The 20,047-nt window shown below is 54.9% G+C and overlaps 1 protein-coding gene across 2 annotated transcripts in view; it reads right to left on the bottom strand.

Moving 5' to 3' along the window:
- Nucleotides 1-8,641: 8,641 nt before the first annotated feature.
- The window catches only part of MDGA1 (MAM domain containing glycosylphosphatidylinositol anchor 1), a 57,630-nt gene continuing 46,224 nt past the window's right edge, over nt 8,642-20,047 (bottom strand). The window contains exons 12-17 of one of the 2 annotated variants that reach the window (XM_036074363.2): nt 19,832-19,855; nt 18,638-18,790; nt 17,856-17,990; nt 14,295-14,425; nt 13,960-14,068; nt 8,642-13,216 (exon numbers count right to left, since the gene is read on the bottom strand). In XM_036074363.2, coding sequence (XP_035930256.2) covers nt 13,125-13,216; nt 13,960-14,068; nt 14,295-14,425; nt 17,856-17,990; nt 18,638-18,790; nt 19,832-19,855 — 644 coding nt within the window. In that variant the 3' untranslated portion in view covers nt 8,642-13,124. The remainder of the gene's footprint in view (nt 13,217-13,959; nt 14,069-14,294; nt 14,426-17,855; nt 17,991-18,637; nt 18,791-19,831; nt 19,856-20,047) is intronic. The other variant, XM_036074364.2, reaches the window with a different exon arrangement.

Raw genomic sequence — 20,047 nt, 5'->3', positions numbered from 1 at the left:
TCAACAGTCATCAAGGACCCCAGGCTTGTTCTACCATTTTTGCTCCACCATCTTCAGAGTGCTGGTTTTTATCCTTGGGCTTGGTGCCTCGTGGCCACAAGATGGCTACCACTATTCCAGGCATCACAACCTCACTTAATCAGGCCCATGGGCAGGAAGCAGGGCAAAGGACAGAGTGGTGAGGTAGGATCACCCTCCTGAGTTTCCTTCTTTCAGCAGGGAGGAAAAACTTTCCCCAAACCCCCCTCAGACTTCCTCTTATATCTTATTGGTCAAAACTGGCTCACATGGACCAACTTTAGCTGCAAGAGAGGCTAAGAAATGAGGGCCTCAGTTTTCCAAGCTCTATAGTGGGAGAGGGGCAAAAAAGAAGGGAGTGACTGTGGCATTAGTAACCAACAGTGTCTGCCACAGTGACTAAGTGGGTGAATGAATCAATGAAGGAACAGACAGGGCACCTGGGTGGCTCAGTCATCAAGCGTCTGCCTTCAGCTCAGGTCATGGTCCCAGGGTCCTGGGATTGAGCCCCCACATTGGGCTCCCTGCTCTGCTGGAAACCTGCTTCTTCCTCTCCCACTCCCTTGTTTGTGTTCCCTCTCTCACTGAAAAATAAATAAATAAAATCTTAAAAAAAAAAAATGAAGGAACAAACACTAGATGGTAAAAATACAACTGTATCCTCTCCAGCCCTGGTAGTTGGGAGAACTCCCAGGGTCAGGATCCAGGAAGGGAGAGGCAGACAATGAAGGGAAAGGGATGGTGATTCTCCTGGGGTTTAGGGGCAAGGAGATCAGAGTTGCTGGGGTCAGGGTGGGTGGTGAGGGAGGATGGGTCCAGGATGGAGAGGGTACCCGGAAGCTGGGCAGGGGTGACTGACAGGGCAATAGCAGAGAAAAATAAATCCACCTTGGCCTGCAGAGGATGTGAGTTTTGGAAAAGGGCATAGGGGTCAGTCAAACCTAAGAACCTAGATAGGGCCCGTGGGGACAGGCACGGGTGCTGGGTCCCGCTTGTGGGCCCTCAGGTTAAATGTGCGTTCTAGGACTCCATCCTTGGCTAAACCAGAGATACAACCAAAAACCGATTTTGACTATTAGTGATGGTGCTTTATGAACCATCCTTTACCCTAATAGCATGTAAAACACAGAACCCCGAAAGTTGGAGCTTAAGGGCCCTAAAGAAATCATTCAATCCAAATTCCTTCCATTTTGCAGATGAGAAGATCCAAGCCCATACACGAGGAACAAAAGAAAGTCCATGGTAGAGTCTGGACCAGAACCCAGACTCCGGGACCCCAGTGTCTACCCTTCCCACGGGACATTACATTATTTCTCATGATAGAGCCAGGCCTCCATGGCGTGACTTGAGGCAGACAGCCTGGAGTTCCCTAACCCATTCTGGAATGCTGGGGGTGCAGAACAGAGCCCCCCCACCCCCATTCTGCCACCGCCTTCCCCACCACAATCACACAGGATGCAGGGGGCTGGGTGGCCAGTAGGGAATGACCTGCCTGCAAGGTGCAGAGTTCCTGGTCAGTGGCCCCCTTCAAGCAGGCTGGGGGATATTGTAGGGAGGACTCTGGCTAGCCGTTGGAGAGGGTGGCCAGAGGTTGCGTTCGATGTTGAAGCCCTCAGCAACATCTCCAGGCTGATTCAGTTTTCACGAGCCAGAGGGGGCGGGGCCCTGCCTGGGTCTGCAGATAACAGACACTTCTGCCAGCCCTGGAGGCCGTTCCCCTGATGACAGGTCGGTGAGAGAGAGGCAAGAAGACAGATGTCCGGAGGCCTCTAAGGGTGTGGCCCTATGCCCAGCAGGCCCCGGGGCAGGGGGCGGTCAAAGCCAGCAGAGGAGGGGCCGCTGATTCCTCAGAGCCAGGCCTGCTCACCAGAGGCTGGGGATCTGAACTGAGAGAAGAGACCTGGACCCCCCACCCCACCATCACCGTTCCACAGGCCAGAAATCACTAGAATGCAGCACATACATCCTGCCAGAGTCCCCAGGGGAATAGCAGGCAGAAACCACTCTGCTCTTCAAATTTTGTACAAAGAAAAGGACCTCAAATTCCCATCCTAGAGGGAGGCAAATGGGGGTTTTCCATCCCCACTGCACCTCATCTCTTCCCCATCTCTGGACCCTTACCCTGGGGTCTCTGAGACCCCACACCTCCCACTGCCTCTACCCTTCCCTCCAGGAGAGGATGTCTGGGGCTGGCCAGTGACCTGGGAACCTTCTGGATTTCCTGGGCTGCCCCCCACCCCCAACCTGGGCCAGATTGAACAGGACTTTTCTCATGCCTCTGGGAGCCATGGAGAGCAGGACTCTCCTGCTCACCTTATCCTAGTAGCTGCCACCCCTGACCATCCAGGCCATCCGCCCTGCAGACTGTGGGTCTCTCCTCCTCAGTCTTTGACTCAGCTTCCAGGGATCCTGACATCCACCCGACCCTGCCAAGACCACTCTGCCCCGGCAGTCCTGCGCATCTCTGGCCAGGCCAGCGCTGCTAGTGCTTAGCAGGCTGCCCGCCCGGGCGCCAAGCCCAGTGCTCCCTCCCCTGCCGCCGTACCTCCCCCGCCGTCATCCCACTCTGTGCCCACACCTGCCAGGCACCCGGCCAGGACTCTCGGACTCCGGCTGGGCTCGTTCCTGCCACCTGCCCGCCTCATGCCGGGGGTGGGGCCCAGTTCAGGGACTGGGGTGTGGAGGGGACGCAGACTGACCAGCTTTCGCCTAGGCCTGAGTGAGGGGGGGGTAGGGGGAACAGTACTGGGGAGGAGGACAGAGACAGACAGATGCTCAGTCCCACAAACAGAAACAGGGCTATGTCACTGAGGTGTCCATTTCTTTTGTGGGACCCCCTTTCTCTGCATTGCTTAGGAACACCCCACCCCCTCATTTCATTGAAGCCTGGAGCTGGAAGAACCTTCAAGTTCAAACCTCCCACCCCTCCCCCATTCTACAGGGAAACTGAGACCCACATGGGGCTGCTTATTCGAGGCCACAAGCCAGATTTTGGGTCCAGGCGTCCCTGCCTCTCCTTAGAGGGCTCTTTCCACCGGGCTCCATCTCTGTGTCTTTCCCCTCTCTCTACCTCTCACCGGTGGAAGCAGGACCCCTTCTCTGACTCTCGCCTTGAGGCAGAGATCAGCAGAGGCCTGGATACATCTAGTCAAGAATCTGAGTTTCCAAGAGGGCTGTCTGCCTGCTGGGGGCGGCGGGGAGGGGAGCGGGGAGTGGCAGGCGCAGAGGAGTCTGAAAAGGGCCCAACCGGAGATCTTGCCCCCTCTCCTCCAGGCCCTCCCCTGACTGCAGAAGACAGCCCTCCTGCTTCCCACTGGGTGGCGTGTTTGCCCACACTCACCTTTGCTGGAGTGAGGCCTTGTTAAAATCATGAGGGAGGGCGACAGCAGTACTGCACAGGGGCTGCCAATGACACAGGTGTCCCAGAGAGAGCACGCACAAACACACATGCGCGAGCCCCACGCACGGGACAGGTGTCCCTCACACACGCACCAGGGTCAGGTGTCGAGCACATTTCAAACGCTAGTATTTGTGGCTGGGTAGTGTTATTCTCCCTGGGATTTCTCTTGTTCACAGTTGGGCTTGACAGTCCCACGTCCTCATCCTTGGTCAAGGCAAACCAGTTCTTCTCCTTCACCTCCCAATTACCCGAGTATTTTTATTTTAATAAATCAGCAGGCAAAGATTTCAAGGCCTAAGTTCAAAGCCCTTTCCCCATCTCTGTGATGTATGGTTATAAAAATAAGGCTAAGAACAGAAAATGATCTTTATTTCTAATCCGTAGTCCTTGATGGCTTCTGGCTTTTCTCAAGAAAATCTATTTTTTCCTGGTTATTAAGAATCAGACATGTTCATGTAAAAATAATCAAGACAATACAGAAAAGTCTAAAAATGTGAGTCAGGAGCATCTGCAATTTCATCACTGAGACAACTACAGATAATCCAGTGACTGTTCTTCTAGACTTAAATGTACACACTTATACACACAGATATTTTTGTATAAAGAAATGCAATAGTACCTGGCAGACTTTTTTCTTCTCTGCCCTTCTGTCTCAGCAATATATTATGGACATCTCTAAATGGCAGCAGAGACACCCACTGTGTGGACATTTGGCACTCTCGACCTCTCTGACTCATGTTTCACTCTACTTCTCACTGCCTCCAAGAGGAGAGTTGACTGGTAGGTGGTTCTTGGGGGGATGCCCCCACCCCCGAGAGCAGGTTGTTACTTAGGGCAGTGTGTGGAGATGGAATGAGGCCTTGCAAAGTGCTGAGTCCACTCGGCTGAGCTTTGGCTGGTCTCATGGGGCCTGAGGGAAATGGAAGGCTTAAAACATGTTTAAAGACCAAAAACTGCTAAAGAGACAGCGTGATGGATTCAGTGGTAGGATTTGCATTTGGGGGGCTTGCCAAGCTGACCTCAGAGCAGGGAGACGTGCTGGGTGCTGACAGGGCCGCAAGCTCAGGAAAGATGAATTTAGGAGCAGGGGGTTTGGGAAGCAGTATGGAGAGCCTTCCACTTGGGGTTGGGGTGACTTCAAGGAGAAGAGTTTCGACTTTTTTCTTGGATTTATTTATACCCAACCTCTTTCTAAAAAGGTGTTATAGTAGCTTTCCACAGAGGACATATGCAAAAAGGTCAGGCAGCTAGAAATAGAAAATCAGAGCCAGGAACCATTTCCATCTGAAGTAGAGGGCTGCCCGAAAAGGGTCCAGCTTCTCCCAGCCCCTGGGGATGGGCTGGTGAGAAAAACAGAATGACCCCAAAGGGGAGGAAGGAGAGGAGGCGATCTGGTTGATGTAAATGGACACAGTCTTGACTTGTCTCCAGGTTCTTCCCCTTCCTAATTTTATGAGCTCGGGTAACCACAGCACCTTTCTGAGCCTCAGCTTCCTTATCTATAAACATGAAAATAAAAATATCTGCATGATCATAAGTTTAATACAGACACTGTTCCTGTAAGTTACCTGACCTCCCCGTGTAGTTTACACTGGGACTTGCCCTTGGATGGGGGTCCCTTTCAGGGTGTACGCACTGCACAACTGTGCCCCTGGGAACAGATGGTCATTAGAGGAAGGATGAAAGAGGGGAGGGAACCAAGGAGGTACATTTATGGTGCCTGCCAGCCACTGCCCCCCTAAAGTGGGCCCACTCACAGCCTTTCTAGAAGCAGCAGGCCACGGGCAGCCATGTTTTACATGCATGACCCCTTCCTCCTACCCAGCTGATTGGATCTGAGTGATACCTGACCCAACAGTGGCTGGTCAACAGGTTGCCCAATGATGTGTCTATGATTAGGCACAAAATGGCGGGCCAGTCCAATCGGCCCTTTCTCTAGAGAGGCTGAGTCAGTGAATGGGAGTGAATGGGAGCTGCCATTGGAAGGTCATGAGGGAGAGTTGGAGCCAGGAAAGGAGCAGACACCATAAATCAGGAGAGGAACTGTGTGGGCAAAGAGAAAAGTGAAAAAGGGAAAGTGGCTGAATCATTCCTGGGTGCTTATCTATTGCTGTTGTAGCAAACTATCCCCAACCTCATGGGCTTTAAATAATAATTATTTCATTAGATCCCTTGATTTTGTGAGTAAGGAATTTGGGCAAAGCTTGGCTGGGCGATTCTTCTGTTCCATGTGGCATTTGGCAAAGGTATTCAGCCAGTGGATGGGCTGATCTGGATGGTCCAAGGCAGCTCTACTCCCATATCTGGTGCTTGGGGGGGTGGGGTGCGGTTGGAAGTCTGAGCTCAGCTGGGGCAGTCCACTGGAGCCCTTCACGTGGCCTCTCCAGTATGGCGGTCTCAGGGGAGTAGGACATCCTACACAGTAGTTCCGGGCTTCCAGAGAGAATGTCCCAAGGGACCTTAGCTGAAGCTTCAAGGCATTTTCATCTCAGAATGTCATATTCTACTGGCCAAATAAGTCACTAAGATGAATCCAGATTCAGGGAGAAGGGAATTAGACTTCCCCTCTATAGGTAAGATAACAAAGGATTTGCGACCATTGTTACAGGTGAGGGGCCATAATCTCCTAGAGCTACCTTAAATCCAGAACGCCATCTGGTTCAAGAATCCCATCCCTGTTCCTTTCGTGTTTGGGTTTCTGAGAGTGGCTGTCCCCCTCACTATGTATATCCTTGCAATAATGTTCCTGTACTTGAGTGAGTGAGCTTGAGTGGGTCTCTCTTCCTTATACACAATGAGCCAACCTAGAGAAGTGATGGTCCTAAGCTCTTGGAAGAAGAATCCCAAGTGTGGCAGCAAAAAGTTACCCAAGATGTGAGCTGATTAAGCTGGGGTAGGGAACCCCTAGTCTTGTCACCTTTCAGAGCCTCAGTTTATCCATCGGGAGCATGGAAATGAAACTATCTGCTCTACCTACCTGAATCATTGTAACCAAGTAATGTGAGACTCTTTTTGTCATTTGCTTGATCTCACCCTAGTTCGTATCATGACACCCATGCCCTAGTTTGGGGCCACTGCACAAATGTGCACAGGAGAGTGAATTTTCCTCATTACTGCCCGCCCCCATGATCTTGGCAAGCTGTTTCTCCTAAGGAAAACAGTAGTAGATGGTTGAAATAAGTGACCTTTAAGGACCTCGCAGCTCTGAAGTTCTAGGATTCTGGGAGGGTTCTGGGAAAAAGGAAAATGTTGGTACAAAATGATTTGGGAACAGGATGGGGCAGCTCATTGGTGGTGAATGATGGAGGCAGCCCCCGTTGGAGTGCCTATAGGGGGGCGTATGGGGCCAGGAAGGAACCCAGAGCCTGTGAGGGGAGTCAGGGAGTGGAGGAGGGATGGGGGGCTGGAGGGCTGAGAAGGGAAAGGCCAAGTTGGTGCAGCGGTTGACCAACTTTATTCCTCCTTCTTCATCCTTCTTCCCCTTCCTTGAGCCTTCTATGGTTTTTCATCCCTCTGGGCCTTTGTTAGTTCTGCTCCCTCTGCTTGGAAGCCTCCCTCTGCCCTGCTAGGCTAACTCCAGTCATTCTTTAGGTCTCCCCTAAATGCCTCTTTTTTTATTATTATTATGTTAAGTTAGCCACCATACAGTGCATCATTAGTTTTTGATGTAGTGTTCAGTGATTCATCAGTTGCGTATAACACCCGGTGCTCTTCACAACACTTAATACCCATCACCCAGCTGCTCCATCCCCCCAGCACCCTCCCCTCTGAAACCCTCAGTTTGTTTCCCAGAGTCCAGAGTCTCTCATGGCCTGTCTCCCTCTCTGATTTCTCCTTCAGTTTTCCCTCCCTTCCCTTATTGTCCTCCATGCTATTCCTTATGTTCCACATATGAGTGAAACCATATGATAATTGTCCTTCTCTGCTTGACTTATTTCACTTAGCATAATCCCCTCAAGTTCCATCCATGTCGATGCAAATGGTGGGTATTCATCCTTTCTGATGGCTGAGTAATATTCCATTGTATATATGGACCACATCTTCTTTATCCATTCATCTGTTTTCCTTCCACAGTTTGGCTATTGTGGGCATTGCTGCTATGAACATTGGGATGCATGTGCCCCTTCTTTTCACTACATCTGTGTCTTTGGGGTAAATACCTAGTAGGGCAATTGCTGGGTCATAGGGTAGCTCTATTTTTAACATCTTGAGGAACCTCCATACAGTTTTCGAGAGTAGCTGTACCAGCTTGCATTCCCACCAACAGCATAAGAGGGTTCTCCTTTCTCCACATCCTCGCCAACATTTGTTGTTTCCTGCCTTGTTAATTTTTGCCATTCTAACTGGTGTAAGGTGGTATCTCAATGTGGTTTTGATTTGAGTTTCCCTGATGGCTAATGACGTTGAACATTTTTTCATGTGTCTGGTAGCCATTTGTATGTCTTTGGAGAAGTGTCTGTTCATGTCTTCTGCCCATTTTTTGACTCGATTATTTGTTTTTTGGGTGTTGAGTTTGAGAAATTCTTTATAGATCTCGGACACCAGCCCTTTATCTGTAGTGTCATTTGCAAATATCTTCTCCCATTCCATGGGCTGCCTCTTGGTTTTGTTGACTGTTTCCTTTGCTGTGCAGAAGCTTTTTATCTTGATGAAGTCCCAGAAGTTCATTTTTGCTTTTGTTTCCCTTGTCTTTGGAGACGTGTCTTGAAAGACGGTTGCTGTGGCTGATGTCAAAGAGGTTACTGCCTATGTTCTCCCCTAGGATTTTGATGGATTTCTGTCTGACATTGAGGTCTTTCATCCTAAATGCCTCTTCTTTAGAGAAGTTGTCCCTGAATCTCTAGCCCAAATGAGAACCTGCTCTTACAGCGCTAATTGTATTCATAATGATGTGTTTCCTGGTGTAATTATGAGCTTGGTGTCTGTCTCCCCCACTAAAGCAGGAGCATCCATGAAGGCAGTATTTGGCTAGTATTTCTTCAAGGAACAAATGAATGAGGACACCAGGCTCATTGGGCTGGAGACCAGAATGCAGGTCCCCACCATCCGGGGGGCAGAGCAGGACCCATGATAGCAGGTGCCAAAGAGAAGGGCTCTCCCCAGAGGTCTGAAAAGACCCCGTAGCCACTCACCCGTGCCCCTTCCTGGCCCACCTGCCGCCCACACACACAGCCGGACCCGGAGCACTAGAACACTGCAGCTTTATTGATTGAAACAACCGCGTCCGCAACTAGAGGTTACATTTGGGGGGCTTGGGGGTGAAAGAAGGACAAAGAGGTTGGGGTGGAGACAGAGAGCAAGGCAAAGGGGTGAGGATGGGGTCGTCTGACTAGAACAACCCCAAGACCTTTCACCCATGAATGAGGGTCTCCTGTTGTGCTTTTACCTTGGTGGTGGGGTGGGCCTGGGCATGGAAGGGTTGGCTTTTCTCTCAAGTCTGGGAGGCTTCAGGGCTGGAGCAGTCCCCTCCTTCCCCTGCCCCTTCTCCTGGGTTGGGGATAAAGGCCTTGGTGAGCTGGCCACCTGGGGCAGGAAGGATGCTTGGAGACCGCTGGGGCAGAGAGGCCAGCAGAGTTGAGCTGAGACGGTGATTATGGGGGTGGCTGGGAGGGGGTGGGGAGGTACTGGGAGGGAGGGCCCTCCTAGTGGGGCCTCTGGGAAATGAATTCAGGGGACACGAGGGAGGGGTGATGGTGGGCAAGTGCCATGTCTCTGACCTCAGCTTTCTCACCTGTACCATGGGGGCACTGGATTAGATGGTCTCTAAGGTCCCTTCCAGCTCTCAGGGTCAAGGGCTCCCTAGGAAGGAGTGGTCCTTCTGTCCCAGCACACACCCTCACACACATACACACACATACTCACACCCCCACACAGACCCCTTCACCCTCACAGACACACACTCTCACACTCAGCACTGATTCAACAGAGAGGGGTGTGCTATCTTGCCTTTGGAAGTGGGGAGAGCTCCCCAGAGCCCAGAACTTCAACCCGTGGCCCTACAGGGACTCTCCAGAGCATGTTCATCCACTCCATTCCTTGGGACAGACCTTGGAAATACTGCCAAGCTCTCTGAGTCCAGGGAAAGGGAAACACAAGACTTTGTACCCTCTCACGCCATCCCTCTTGGTCCTTAGGGGGAAGCCCACAGGACAAGGACACCAGGACACACCGATCATCCCTCGCAGCCCAGGCTCACGTGAAGACAGAGGGCCGGGGAGGGGAAACAGTCCCTTCTCTCTGGGAGCCTGGGCAGTAGCTAAAGCCAGTGTGGGCAGGGGGAGGCAGCGTGGGAGAAGCAGTGGCCTGGGATGAGAGGCCAGAATTTGGGGCGGGAGACAGCACCGCTCCTAGAGCAGGTGCCCGGTAACATCTCTAACATCTGTACCAGCGCCAGAAGACAGGGCAGGTGGACCAAGCCCGGCGCTGCTGCCTGGTAGGAGGCCTTGGCCCGCAGTGTGACAGCCCCAGGGTGGGAGCACCGGGCTTCCAAGGCTAGCTCCACCCCAACTGGCTGTGTGACCTTGGGCCAATCCGCCCCCTGCACCTTTCTCATTTACACAAGGAGGGGTTTGGCCCTCTGAGGCCCATTCCACCAGTGAGAGCCTGAGCCAGGGGCTTCCACCAAGCACAGGGAGAAAGGAGAATGAACGGGAAAGAGGCGGCAGGGTATCCCAGAGAAGGCAAGGTGGGAGGAGCATCCCGGGAGGCGGGGGCACGGTCTGCAGGTTTAGCTGGGTACCCCGGGTGGCTGCCCGTGGTCCCAGGGGCAGCACAGCCCAGCTGAGACTCCCCCTCTTCTGCCTGTACAGCACCTGGCCCCAGGGGTCTCCCCAAGACATCAAACGGGGGAAACTGGAGTGAACAAACCCCAACACCTTGAGAGCTGACCCTGGACTCCCTGTTTTAAGGCCACAAAATGCCTCAGCCACCCTGACCCGGAGGGCGAGACTGCCACAGGGGAGACGCGCCGGATCCAGCCAGCCTGGTCTCCCCTGGGCCGGGGGTCTTCATGGGCCACCCACCAGCGCACAGACGCTGACGCCCATGGCCCAGGTGACATGACACAGACGTGCTGACTCACAGGCAGACACAGACACACGAACACCGGGACACACAAATACCCTTCCTCCTTGCAGACCCCATCCTCCCACACACAGACCGGCACACCCATCACGCACTGTTAGTGCTAGTACGCACAGACACACACACTCCCTGCAGACCTGCACACGCGCACACACACACACGCACACAGGCACCAGCCTCGCCCATGCACACAGGAGGACCAAGGACCTCGGTGCCCCAAGGAGGAGGTGCCCGGTGCCATTCCTCTCTGCACCTCCGTACCCACCCCAGCAAGGGCGCAGAGGAAGCCCCTGGCAGGCCAGTGGTTCGCATTCCTGGGTTCTTCCGAGGAGCTGTTAAACATTTCTGATGCCAGGCTGCCCATCAGTCCAATTAAATCAGAACCTCTGGGGATAGGACCCAAGCATCCGTGCTTTCTAAAAGACCCTCTGGTGGTTCGATTCTGTAGCCAGGACTGGGAAGCACTGATTTATAGAATCCATTCCACTGGGCAAAGCCCACGGTGATTCCCCTATCAGGCCCACCTGTGCTGGGCATGAGGTTGGGATGGGCCGGGGGAGAAGGTTGGAAGGCTCGGAGGAGGAGCTCACAGTCTAGTTGGGGCAACAGACCCTGCACAGATGGGACAATTAAGAAACAATACTCAGCAGACGGGATGGAAGTGCGTTCTGGGAACCTGGAGCCACTCATTTTGGAGAGAGGCCTCGGCTGGGCCAGCAAGGCAGCCAGGCTGGCGGGGGGATCAGAAGGCCCCGCTCCAGGCCTGGCCCAGCCGCCCCAGCTGTTGGTGACGACAGCACAGGCCACGGAGCAGTGAGAGGTGCCCCGCCTGCCTCTTGGCACTGCCCTGCTCCCCCTGCTGTCCCCCCGGAAGGCTCCAGGCCAAGCCCTGTAACACGCCCCACCAAAGGTGCTCGCATTTCAATAGGGTCGTCTGTAAGCTCTTTGTCATCCGTAGGGGATGAAAGGTAGAAATTCAGGCGGTGGCAGGCAGCTTGAGGCTACAGAATAGGGCTGCCGGTGGTATATTTGGCCAGCACCCCACACACATTCATGTCACTCGTGGAGGGGGGCATGCATGCCGACATCCCGCAGGCACGCACCAAGCCAGGGGTTAGACCGGCCTCACAGACGGATATGTGTAACTGCGCGTGCAGACTCACATGTGCACACGCTCCTGCCCAGAGATGTACCCACAGTGCTACCCAGACACAGACAGGTGCACACGCGCGCGCACACACGGCCACAAGCACACGTGCATGAAGACTCACCCTGGAAGGGGCTGGGCCTCCTCTCTCCCATGGATCGTGGGGTGGGGTCTCAAGGGTGACACTGAGGAGGAGAGGGCTAGATTCCACTGTGCCCACCTAGGCTCCCAACCCAGAACCCGAGGACAGGGAGCCCTTTCAGTTCGGGCATGAGCTCAGCTCCAGGGCAACAGGAGGCCTGCACCTGCCCTGCCCCCTGCCCCCTGCCCCAGCTCTGCAAACCCCTCCGTCCCCCACTGGGCAGGGAACGGAGCAGCCAACGAGATGGTGCTTTGCAGTGGAGGGGGAGCTGGGGCACCCCCTTGACACACACCCTCTTATCCAGGGCACCCCTTCCTGCCAAGTATAGAAGAAATGAAGGCTCCGCTCTACTCCCAAATACCATGGGGGCACAAACTTGCAAAAAACAGGCCTTCTCCTCTGCTCCTCTCAAAGTCAAGCCTCAGCCCAGAAAATGGCTGGCCAGCACCCCACCCCCAAGCCCCCAGCCCTGCTCCCTCGAGACGCAGGTGGGTGCTGAGGTTGGGCCAGCTGACTAGGGTGGAGATTGTGCTCTCAGGAATCCAGCTCCTTGTGGGGTGGGGTGGGGTTAGATGGGGCAGGAGGGAAGGTGTCAGTCTTCAGACTGCCCAGGCCCGAGACCCTGTGCTGGGTCCCTCCGAAGGGGCAGGGTGGGGAGGATATGACGTCCAAGAACAAACAGGTCAAGGGATCAAGGTGACCTGGGGTCTCCACCTTCCAGCCCTTGCCCTGAAAACAAAGGGCATGTGGCAGGTGCCTCGCCTCCCTCGCCACTGCCCGCAGAGGGACATTCACAGAGCTCACAAAGTACCCCGGGCCTCCTTTGACCCCAGCCTCCCTCATCCCAGGGAGTCCCAGAGTCCAGCCAAGGGTGGGGCTCCTGAGCCAGCTCCCCTTCTGGCTCCCTTCTGGTAAAGCCACTGGGCTGAGTTAGGAACGAGGGAAGGTCACCAGTTAGGAACAGGTGCAGCCAGGACAACGCCCACGTGGCGCCGAGGTCCCTGGGGTGGCAGACGCCATTCCGGCGAGTCCCTTGTCTCCGCAGAAAAGAAGGTGCTGGCCGGTCGGATAGAAACTTGTGCTTTAATATATGTGTGTGTGTGTGTGTGTGTGTGTGAGTGTGTGCGTGTGTGCGTGTGTCAGACGACCGGCTCCAGGGCCTCAGCGCCGGGCCTCTGTCCTTGTTTCTCGGCTCATCCTCGCAGCCAATGCAGGCCCCCTCCCTGGCAGGCCGGCCCTGCCCCTGGGCACCCCGGCTGGCGGGGGTCAGTCTTTGGTACGATGTGGACACTTTGGTGTGCCGGGGGCGGGGTGGGGGGGCCACGCAGCTCTCATCATCTCTGCAATGCCAAGAGGAAGATGACCATGGGCCCCCAGAGCTGTGGGTGGGGCTGGCGGGGGGCTCCACTGCCTGGTATCACCACCACTGCGACAGGAGAGAGAAGGGACACAGGCCGGGGCCCCGGTCAGCTCGGTAAGGCCGGGGCCTAGCAAGCTGCCCCCTCTCTCGGGGGGAACCTAAAGGGGGACGCTGCCCTCACTGCACACAGACACACCCGTAAGCACAGATGTGAGGTTGGGTGGTGTGGGGCTTAACTTAAGCCTCCAGGGTCCAAATCCTGGCTCTGCAGCTCACTAAGACACGGAGCAATTCACCTGACCTCCATGGGCCTCAGTTTCCTCGTCTGTAAAATGAGTCCAATAGTCAGTGCCACCCCAGGGGGCTGTTGTCCTCACGACATGAGATCGTGCATATACAGGGTTTTGCACGCTGCCTGGTGCATGGTAATGACTCAATAAATCCCAGCTGTTACAACTGCAAACACCTGGCCCTGGGGGGTGGGGCACACGTTCACATCTGCCCCCCCCACTGCCCCCTCCCCACACACAGACATACCCAGACGCAGACAGAGGAGGCATCTGGGTACTGTAATAACTCAGTAAGTTCACAGGAGGGCACAGTTCTCATCGCCCTACAAAGGCCCCATAACCTGAGCCAGGGTGGGGCCCAAGATGGGGCCCAAACACACCAGCCCCTGTTCACGTAGTCCCTGACACACGCATCACACAGTCACTCTGAACCCCCATTCAGCCCTGACACAGACAGATGCCTACCCACACCGCTCCCCCTACCTTCGGCTCCTCCCTCCCTCCCTCCCTATCTTGCACCTTTATTGGGATCCATCTGCTTCCGGGGACACTCTCCCTTCTTCAGTGTGACGTCATCTATGGCGATATCCCCCAGGTAGCCAGAGCCTCGAACCCCCTCAAAAATAATCTGGGGTGGGGTCAGAGAGCAGAGAGCAGGGATTAGGGGATTCTTCCTGAGAGAGCCCCCAACCCCTTCCTTCCCCTCAGTCCACTTGGAAGCCCCCACACCCCCGCCTGGGTTTCTCCCCAGCTCCCCGGAGGGAGCCCGGAGTCTTCCTAAGTGCTCCCTGGTCAGAGCACCGGCCTGAGGGCTGGGGGAGCCTGTGAGGGGCCCCCGGGCCCGCTGGACTCACCTGGAAGGGCCCGCTGGGGTTGATGGGCACATGCACCTGCTGCCACACATTGCCCTTATTGCCACTGAGGGACCATGCGTGCGTGTCCAGGCCCCCTTTGTTCCGGGACCGCACCAGGAGGTTGAGGGAGCCTGTGGTGGGGATGAAGAGAAGGGGGCAGTGAGGGTCTGGACAAGGCCCCCTGCCCCGCCACTGCCTACAGCACCAGCCCAGACTGGTTCACATCCCGTTATCCCCGGGGGGGGGGGGGGGGCGGCGAGGGGCACCTTCAACACGGGACAGAGACGACAGCAGCGGGCTTCAATTCATCAGGACGCCTGCAAATTTTCTTTCATTCCTTCCCTTCCTTTCTAATCAGCTGATCCCCCCCAACACACACACACACACACACACACACACACACACACACACCATCCTTCTTCCTCTAAACAGTGGAGTTGTCCCAGGCAGTGGGGCCTATGACTGAGCACAGAGCAGGATTCCCAAAGCACACAGTGCACACCCCTGGCGTGGGATGATTTTTCTGGAAGCACAGGAATGGACTTTAAAACGTTTGATACTTAGATGTATGTTTTGAGAAATGAATAAAGGCAAGTCCTTCAAACTCACGATTTCTCTAATATTGACGCTTCGGACAATGCTAAGAAAAAGAGGGAGTTGCTTTAAAGAGAGATGTTGGTATTTGTGCCACATAGCCACGGGAAAAACAGAGGAAGTGAAACGCTGAGGGCATTTGCCTGTGGGTGCTGAGCTCGTGTGCCCACGGCCACAGGGGCCTGGAATTCTGGAGGTGCTGGGGGCCCTGGAAAAGAGGGAGGGGATCGTGGCTTGGCGAAGGTGCCCAGGCCATGTCATGCCCCTTCTTGGCTCGTCCAGCCCGCCTCGAGCCCCCAGTGATACGAAGGATCTGGCTCAGAGGGAAGGGGGAATGAATCTTAGCACCTGGTGGCTGGCATTTCCATGACGCTGTCCAGAGACAAAGCCACACCATCTGTGACACCAGATAGCAGACCCCCGGTGGGGGAGAGTCACCAAATGTTACCTGCCTGAGCTGAAAGGAGTTGGCCCGAAAGACACAAGGTCTGGGGACAGCTGGTGCTCAGAGCTGCCAGGTGGGCTACGAGGGGAGGGAAGAGGAGGGAACAGGACAGCAAGAAACACCCCCTTCCCCAGCAGCAGGGCCAGGCCTGGGTGGGGACCCTCGCCAGCAGATGGACCCATCAGATGGCTATGGCCAGCTCCCAGTGGGCCGGGAGGTGCCACACAGGCTTCAATAGGCCCAAGCCCCAATGCCTTTCAGGCTCCTCACCAGCCCCAAAGGGACCCCCTCTCTTCCCCATCCTGGAGCTCTTCCACCCACCCCCGTTCTTATCCCCCTCAATTCCCACATCTTTTCTCCTTCCTCCACCACCCTGCCCCAAGGCCACTAATGGGGGGACCCCTCCTTTTCACTGCTTAACCAAAAATTGCTTCCCTAAGTACCCCATCAGCTCTAGGATCTCCCCTGCTCAGGGGCTTCCTGACAGCCTTTCATAGCGGTCAGCCAGGGTCCAAGACCTGCAAGCTCCCTGAAGGGTGGGCCTGCTCACTGTCTTCCCTACCTCCCTTGCCACCTGCAAAGCCAGAGTGAAATCTGTGCCGGAGCCTGGACAGACAGACTGCAGCTTCCCAGCCTCTGGGCTTCTGCTCAGGCTTTTCCCACTGCTGGAGACTCCCTCCCCCACCGCATTGCCCTGGCCAAATCCTTCCTGTGATTTGAGGCCTCTCTGCAACGCCATCTCCAGGCCCCAGACCACTCTCTGCTCCATGGTGGGACAGTTAGCGGGGATTCACATCTTCTCCTCCCCGTCTGACTCTTTGAGGGAAGGTCTACAGCAAGTTGCTACGGGTTCTAAACAATTACGTGCTGAATGAAGAACTGTTTATGATGGTCCTCACAACTGAAAGAGGACTTTCAGAGAAACTCATGGTTAGAAGTTTCTTTGGGGTTCGTGAACCTTAGGCCTCCCTATCATTCATTCATTCAACTAATTGAGCCCCACTATGTGCCAGGCACTGTTCTAGACACGAGAGATACATCAGTGAATGAGGCAAAGACCCCTGCCCTCCTAGAGCTTACCTTCTATTGGTGATAAGCATTATAAAGCTAATAATGCAGGGAAAGGAATAAAGAGGTATTGAGGTGGGATTGTCAGGGACCTCTCTGAGGAGACCTGAATGAGGGAAGGGGGAGAATGTTCCAGGCCAGGGAACCTCATGAGCAAAGTCCTCTTCGGCAGGAACCCGCCTCAAGTATTTCAAGAAAAGCAAGGAGACCAGTGTGCTCGCGAGCTGAGTGGGAGCCAAGGTGAAAGTGGCAGAAAATGAGGTCAGAGAAGGAGGCAGGGGCCGGATCAGATACTGGAGGCCTAGACGAGATGGTGATGAAAGGGGCAGAGCAGGGGAGTAACATGACTTGGGACAGGGGCCCCTCCACAGCATCCCTGCTAGAAAGCCCTCCTGTCCAGATCTGATGCTTACAGAGTCTTCCTCCGGTCAAATTCAAATCTGCCTTTGGCTTCTATATGTATACAGTGTTTCCGGAAACCTGCCCCCAGATCTAGCGCAGTGACTGCCTTTGGGGAAGGGCTCTAGGTAGCAGGAGGACTGGGACGGGAGGGGGACTCTCATTACGCACCCTTTGTACCTCCTGACCCATGCAAAATACATGGCCTGTCTTAGTAAAGAAGTAAACAAACAAATAAATAAAAAACTTAAAAACTTGTCACTTCCTCAGCAGAGTCTTCCCTAATCAAGCCCCCAGCGCTGGTCCCTGTTCCCAGTTGTCTTGGCCACGTGGACACGTGTCACAACGGCCCCTCAGTCTTATCTGGTGCCATCAGCTGTTTAACGTCTGTCTCTCCCACTTGACCGTAGGTGCCAGGAGCACAGGGAACTGCTCTGCCCTGTTCATTGCGGCACCTGATGCCTGGCACAGAGCAGGAGCTGGGGAAGTGATGGCTGAATGATAAGTTCATTGATTCATGTGACTTCCCAGAGGGCAAATGCACGCCCACCCTTAGGAAGCCGGACTGCCCCTCATTGCTCACAAAGCGGCACCCTCCCAATCCTGTGTTCAGGGCTTGGGGGAGTCAGACGACTTGGGTTGCTGTGTGATCCTGGGGAAAATGCTGAACCTCTCTGATTTATATGGTAGTACCTCCCTCACCTGGTGCTTGTGAGAGATAATGGGACTACAGACGCAGAGCACCCAGGAAGTCACCAGGCACTTGACAGGTGCTCAATACAGACACCCTCTTAGCCTTTTTCGCCCTCTCCTCCAAGCCTTCCATCTTGTCCTGCTGGAGCCATCTTCTTTGCAGACTCAGGACAACCTCAGACAAGCTGGCTCTGGCTTCCTCCCTTGCCCAGATTCTGCCTACACCCCCCCCCCAAGGATTTGTGATTCAGCCAAGCTGGGAAGCCCAGGCCTCGCATGGGCCATGCCCAGCCTCCTGTGGACTCCCTCTCTCCTCCCTGCCCCAGCAACCCTTGGGCAGACTACCTGGTCCCCTGACTCACCGATGTGCTTCCCGTACATGTGGTAGAAAAAGGAGACGCAGTAGAACTTAGCGCTGGCATTGTACAAGGGACTCACCAAACGGGCTCGGTCCCCCAGCTCCCGGGGCCTTGATGTCTCGATGAACATGTAGTAGCCTGTTGGGGAGGGGGAGATGCACCAACAGCCTCCTCCTCACCCCACACAGGCCGCTTCCCGTCTGATTCCTTCACTGTCTTAACTTCACCTGACCCCAGGGGCCTCACCTATCCCACCTGGTCCTCCCCGCCTCACCGCCCGGCACAGGAGTCTAGGCCAGGAGTTCGAGCTCTACTGCAGTTTCTCTTCTTCTGAGTCCCCATGAAGACAGAGTTGTATCTCCCCCTCAAATTAGGGCTCCCTGAGGCAGGGCTGTGTCTCCCCTCAGACTGGGGCTCCCTGAGGGCAGGGCTGTGGCTCCCCCTCAGACTGGGGCTCCCTGAGGGCAGGGCTGTGTCCCCCCTCAGACTGGGGCTCCCTGAGGGCAGGGCTGTGTCCCCCCTCAGACTGGGGCTCCCTGAGGGCAAGGCTGTGTCTCCCCTCAGACTGGGGCTCCCTGAGGGCAGGGCTGTGTCTCCCCTCAGACTGAGGCTCCCTGAGGGCAGGGCTGTCTCCCCCCTCAGACTGGGGCTCCCTGAGGGCAGGGCTGTGCCCCCCCTCAGACTGGGGCTCCCTGAGGGCAGGGCTGTGTCTCCCCCCTTGGACTGGGGTTTCCTAGTGCTAGACCCCTCCCTGAAGCTGTCCTTGCCGCAGTCCATGTCCTCACCCTCAGGGGTGCCACTGATGTCAGTGGGAGGACCAGTGTTGGGGGAGCGCTTGGGATTCTGGGTGAGGGCATTCTGCCGTGTCCAGTCAAAGTTGTCTGTCAGGTCCTGGGTGTAGCCACAGATCTTCTCATCTTCAAAGTGGCAGGTGTTGTCTGCATTGGGCCAAGGAGGAGGGGAGGAGACAAAGAGGGTCAGGCTCCTCAGGCGACCTGGTCTAGCTTCGCCCTCCCTGGCCACCCTGAGGCAGGTGCCGCGCATCCAAGCCGTGGGCCTAGGATCTCAGGACTTCCGAAACCAGGCAACAGGGCCCCTGACAAATCTCTTCCCAGAACGGGACTTCCTAACCTTTGTACACTGCAGACCCTCTGACATCTAGTGAAGTCTAAGGACTCCATCTCAGAATAATAATTTTAGATGCACAAAATGAAATACACAGGGTCACAAAGGGAAATCACTTATATGGAGATACAGCTGTCAAAATATTTAAAAAACACACTTGTGAGATAACAATAGGTGGGCTTCTTTATTATCTAATTAAATAACAAGATCTAGTGTTAGCTCTAATAACTGCTGTGGTTTTGAAGTCCTGATGAATGTAAATGATATTCAGGAGTGGCTGTAACAACTTTAAGATATTGTGCAAACGGGGCTTTGTCCTGATGACAGGGTCACAGGTAGTGATCATACTAGTGCGGTCTGTTGCCTACATTCGTCCCTGAAGATGTTAAACTTCTGCTAGAAGTTAGGGGAAGATAAAGAAGTCACTGTATGCCCTTCCACGTTCCAGGTTCATGGACCCCCTGAATTCTATACACAGATCCTTTGGGGGGAGGGAGGGCTTCCTGGATCTCAGATTAGGGACCCCTGCCGCAGAGAACAGGGGATGTGGATTAGTCTGGTCTCTCCATTTTTCTTTTAGGGACAGTGATTCTAGGGACAGGATCAGGGTGCTGATTGAGGAGGAGAGGCCCTGAGTTACAGATGTCCCCTACCTCTGCCCCCCCTCCACCTTTAAGCCCCAGAATCAATCCTGGATGCACGGGTCTCCAAGCCCAGCCTTGTCCCCTTTGGCTTCTTCCAGCGGCTGGCCTCCACCCCATTTTCTCTCTGGGTATCTCTCGGGGTCCTCTCCTCCCACCAAGGGAGTCTTTGTGTTCCCAAAGGGAAGGGGAAGTGGGGGGGAGGGGTCTCACCTGACAGGTTGGGAGAGTTGATGGCTGAGAAAGCAAGCGGGAAAACCAAGTCAGAACTGAGGTGTGGGACCGTTCAGAGGGTGCCCAGGCTGGGGACCAGGGGACAGGGTTCCCGAAACCAGGACTGGGGGCCAGAGGGGCCTAGCCTGCGGTGACAAAGTAGGACACTGCACAGCGGGGAGCCCCAAGCTCTGGAACCATGTGGGGAGGTTAAAG

The sequence above is a fragment of the Halichoerus grypus genome, chromosome 9 (genome assembly GCF_964656455.1).
Source record: "Halichoerus grypus chromosome 9, mHalGry1.hap1.1, whole genome shotgun sequence".
Classification (NCBI taxonomy): Eukaryota; Metazoa; Chordata; class Mammalia; order Carnivora; family Phocidae; genus Halichoerus; species Halichoerus grypus.
The sequence above is the reverse complement of the archived record's forward strand: the minus strand, read 5'-3'. Positions and strand labels throughout refer to the sequence as shown.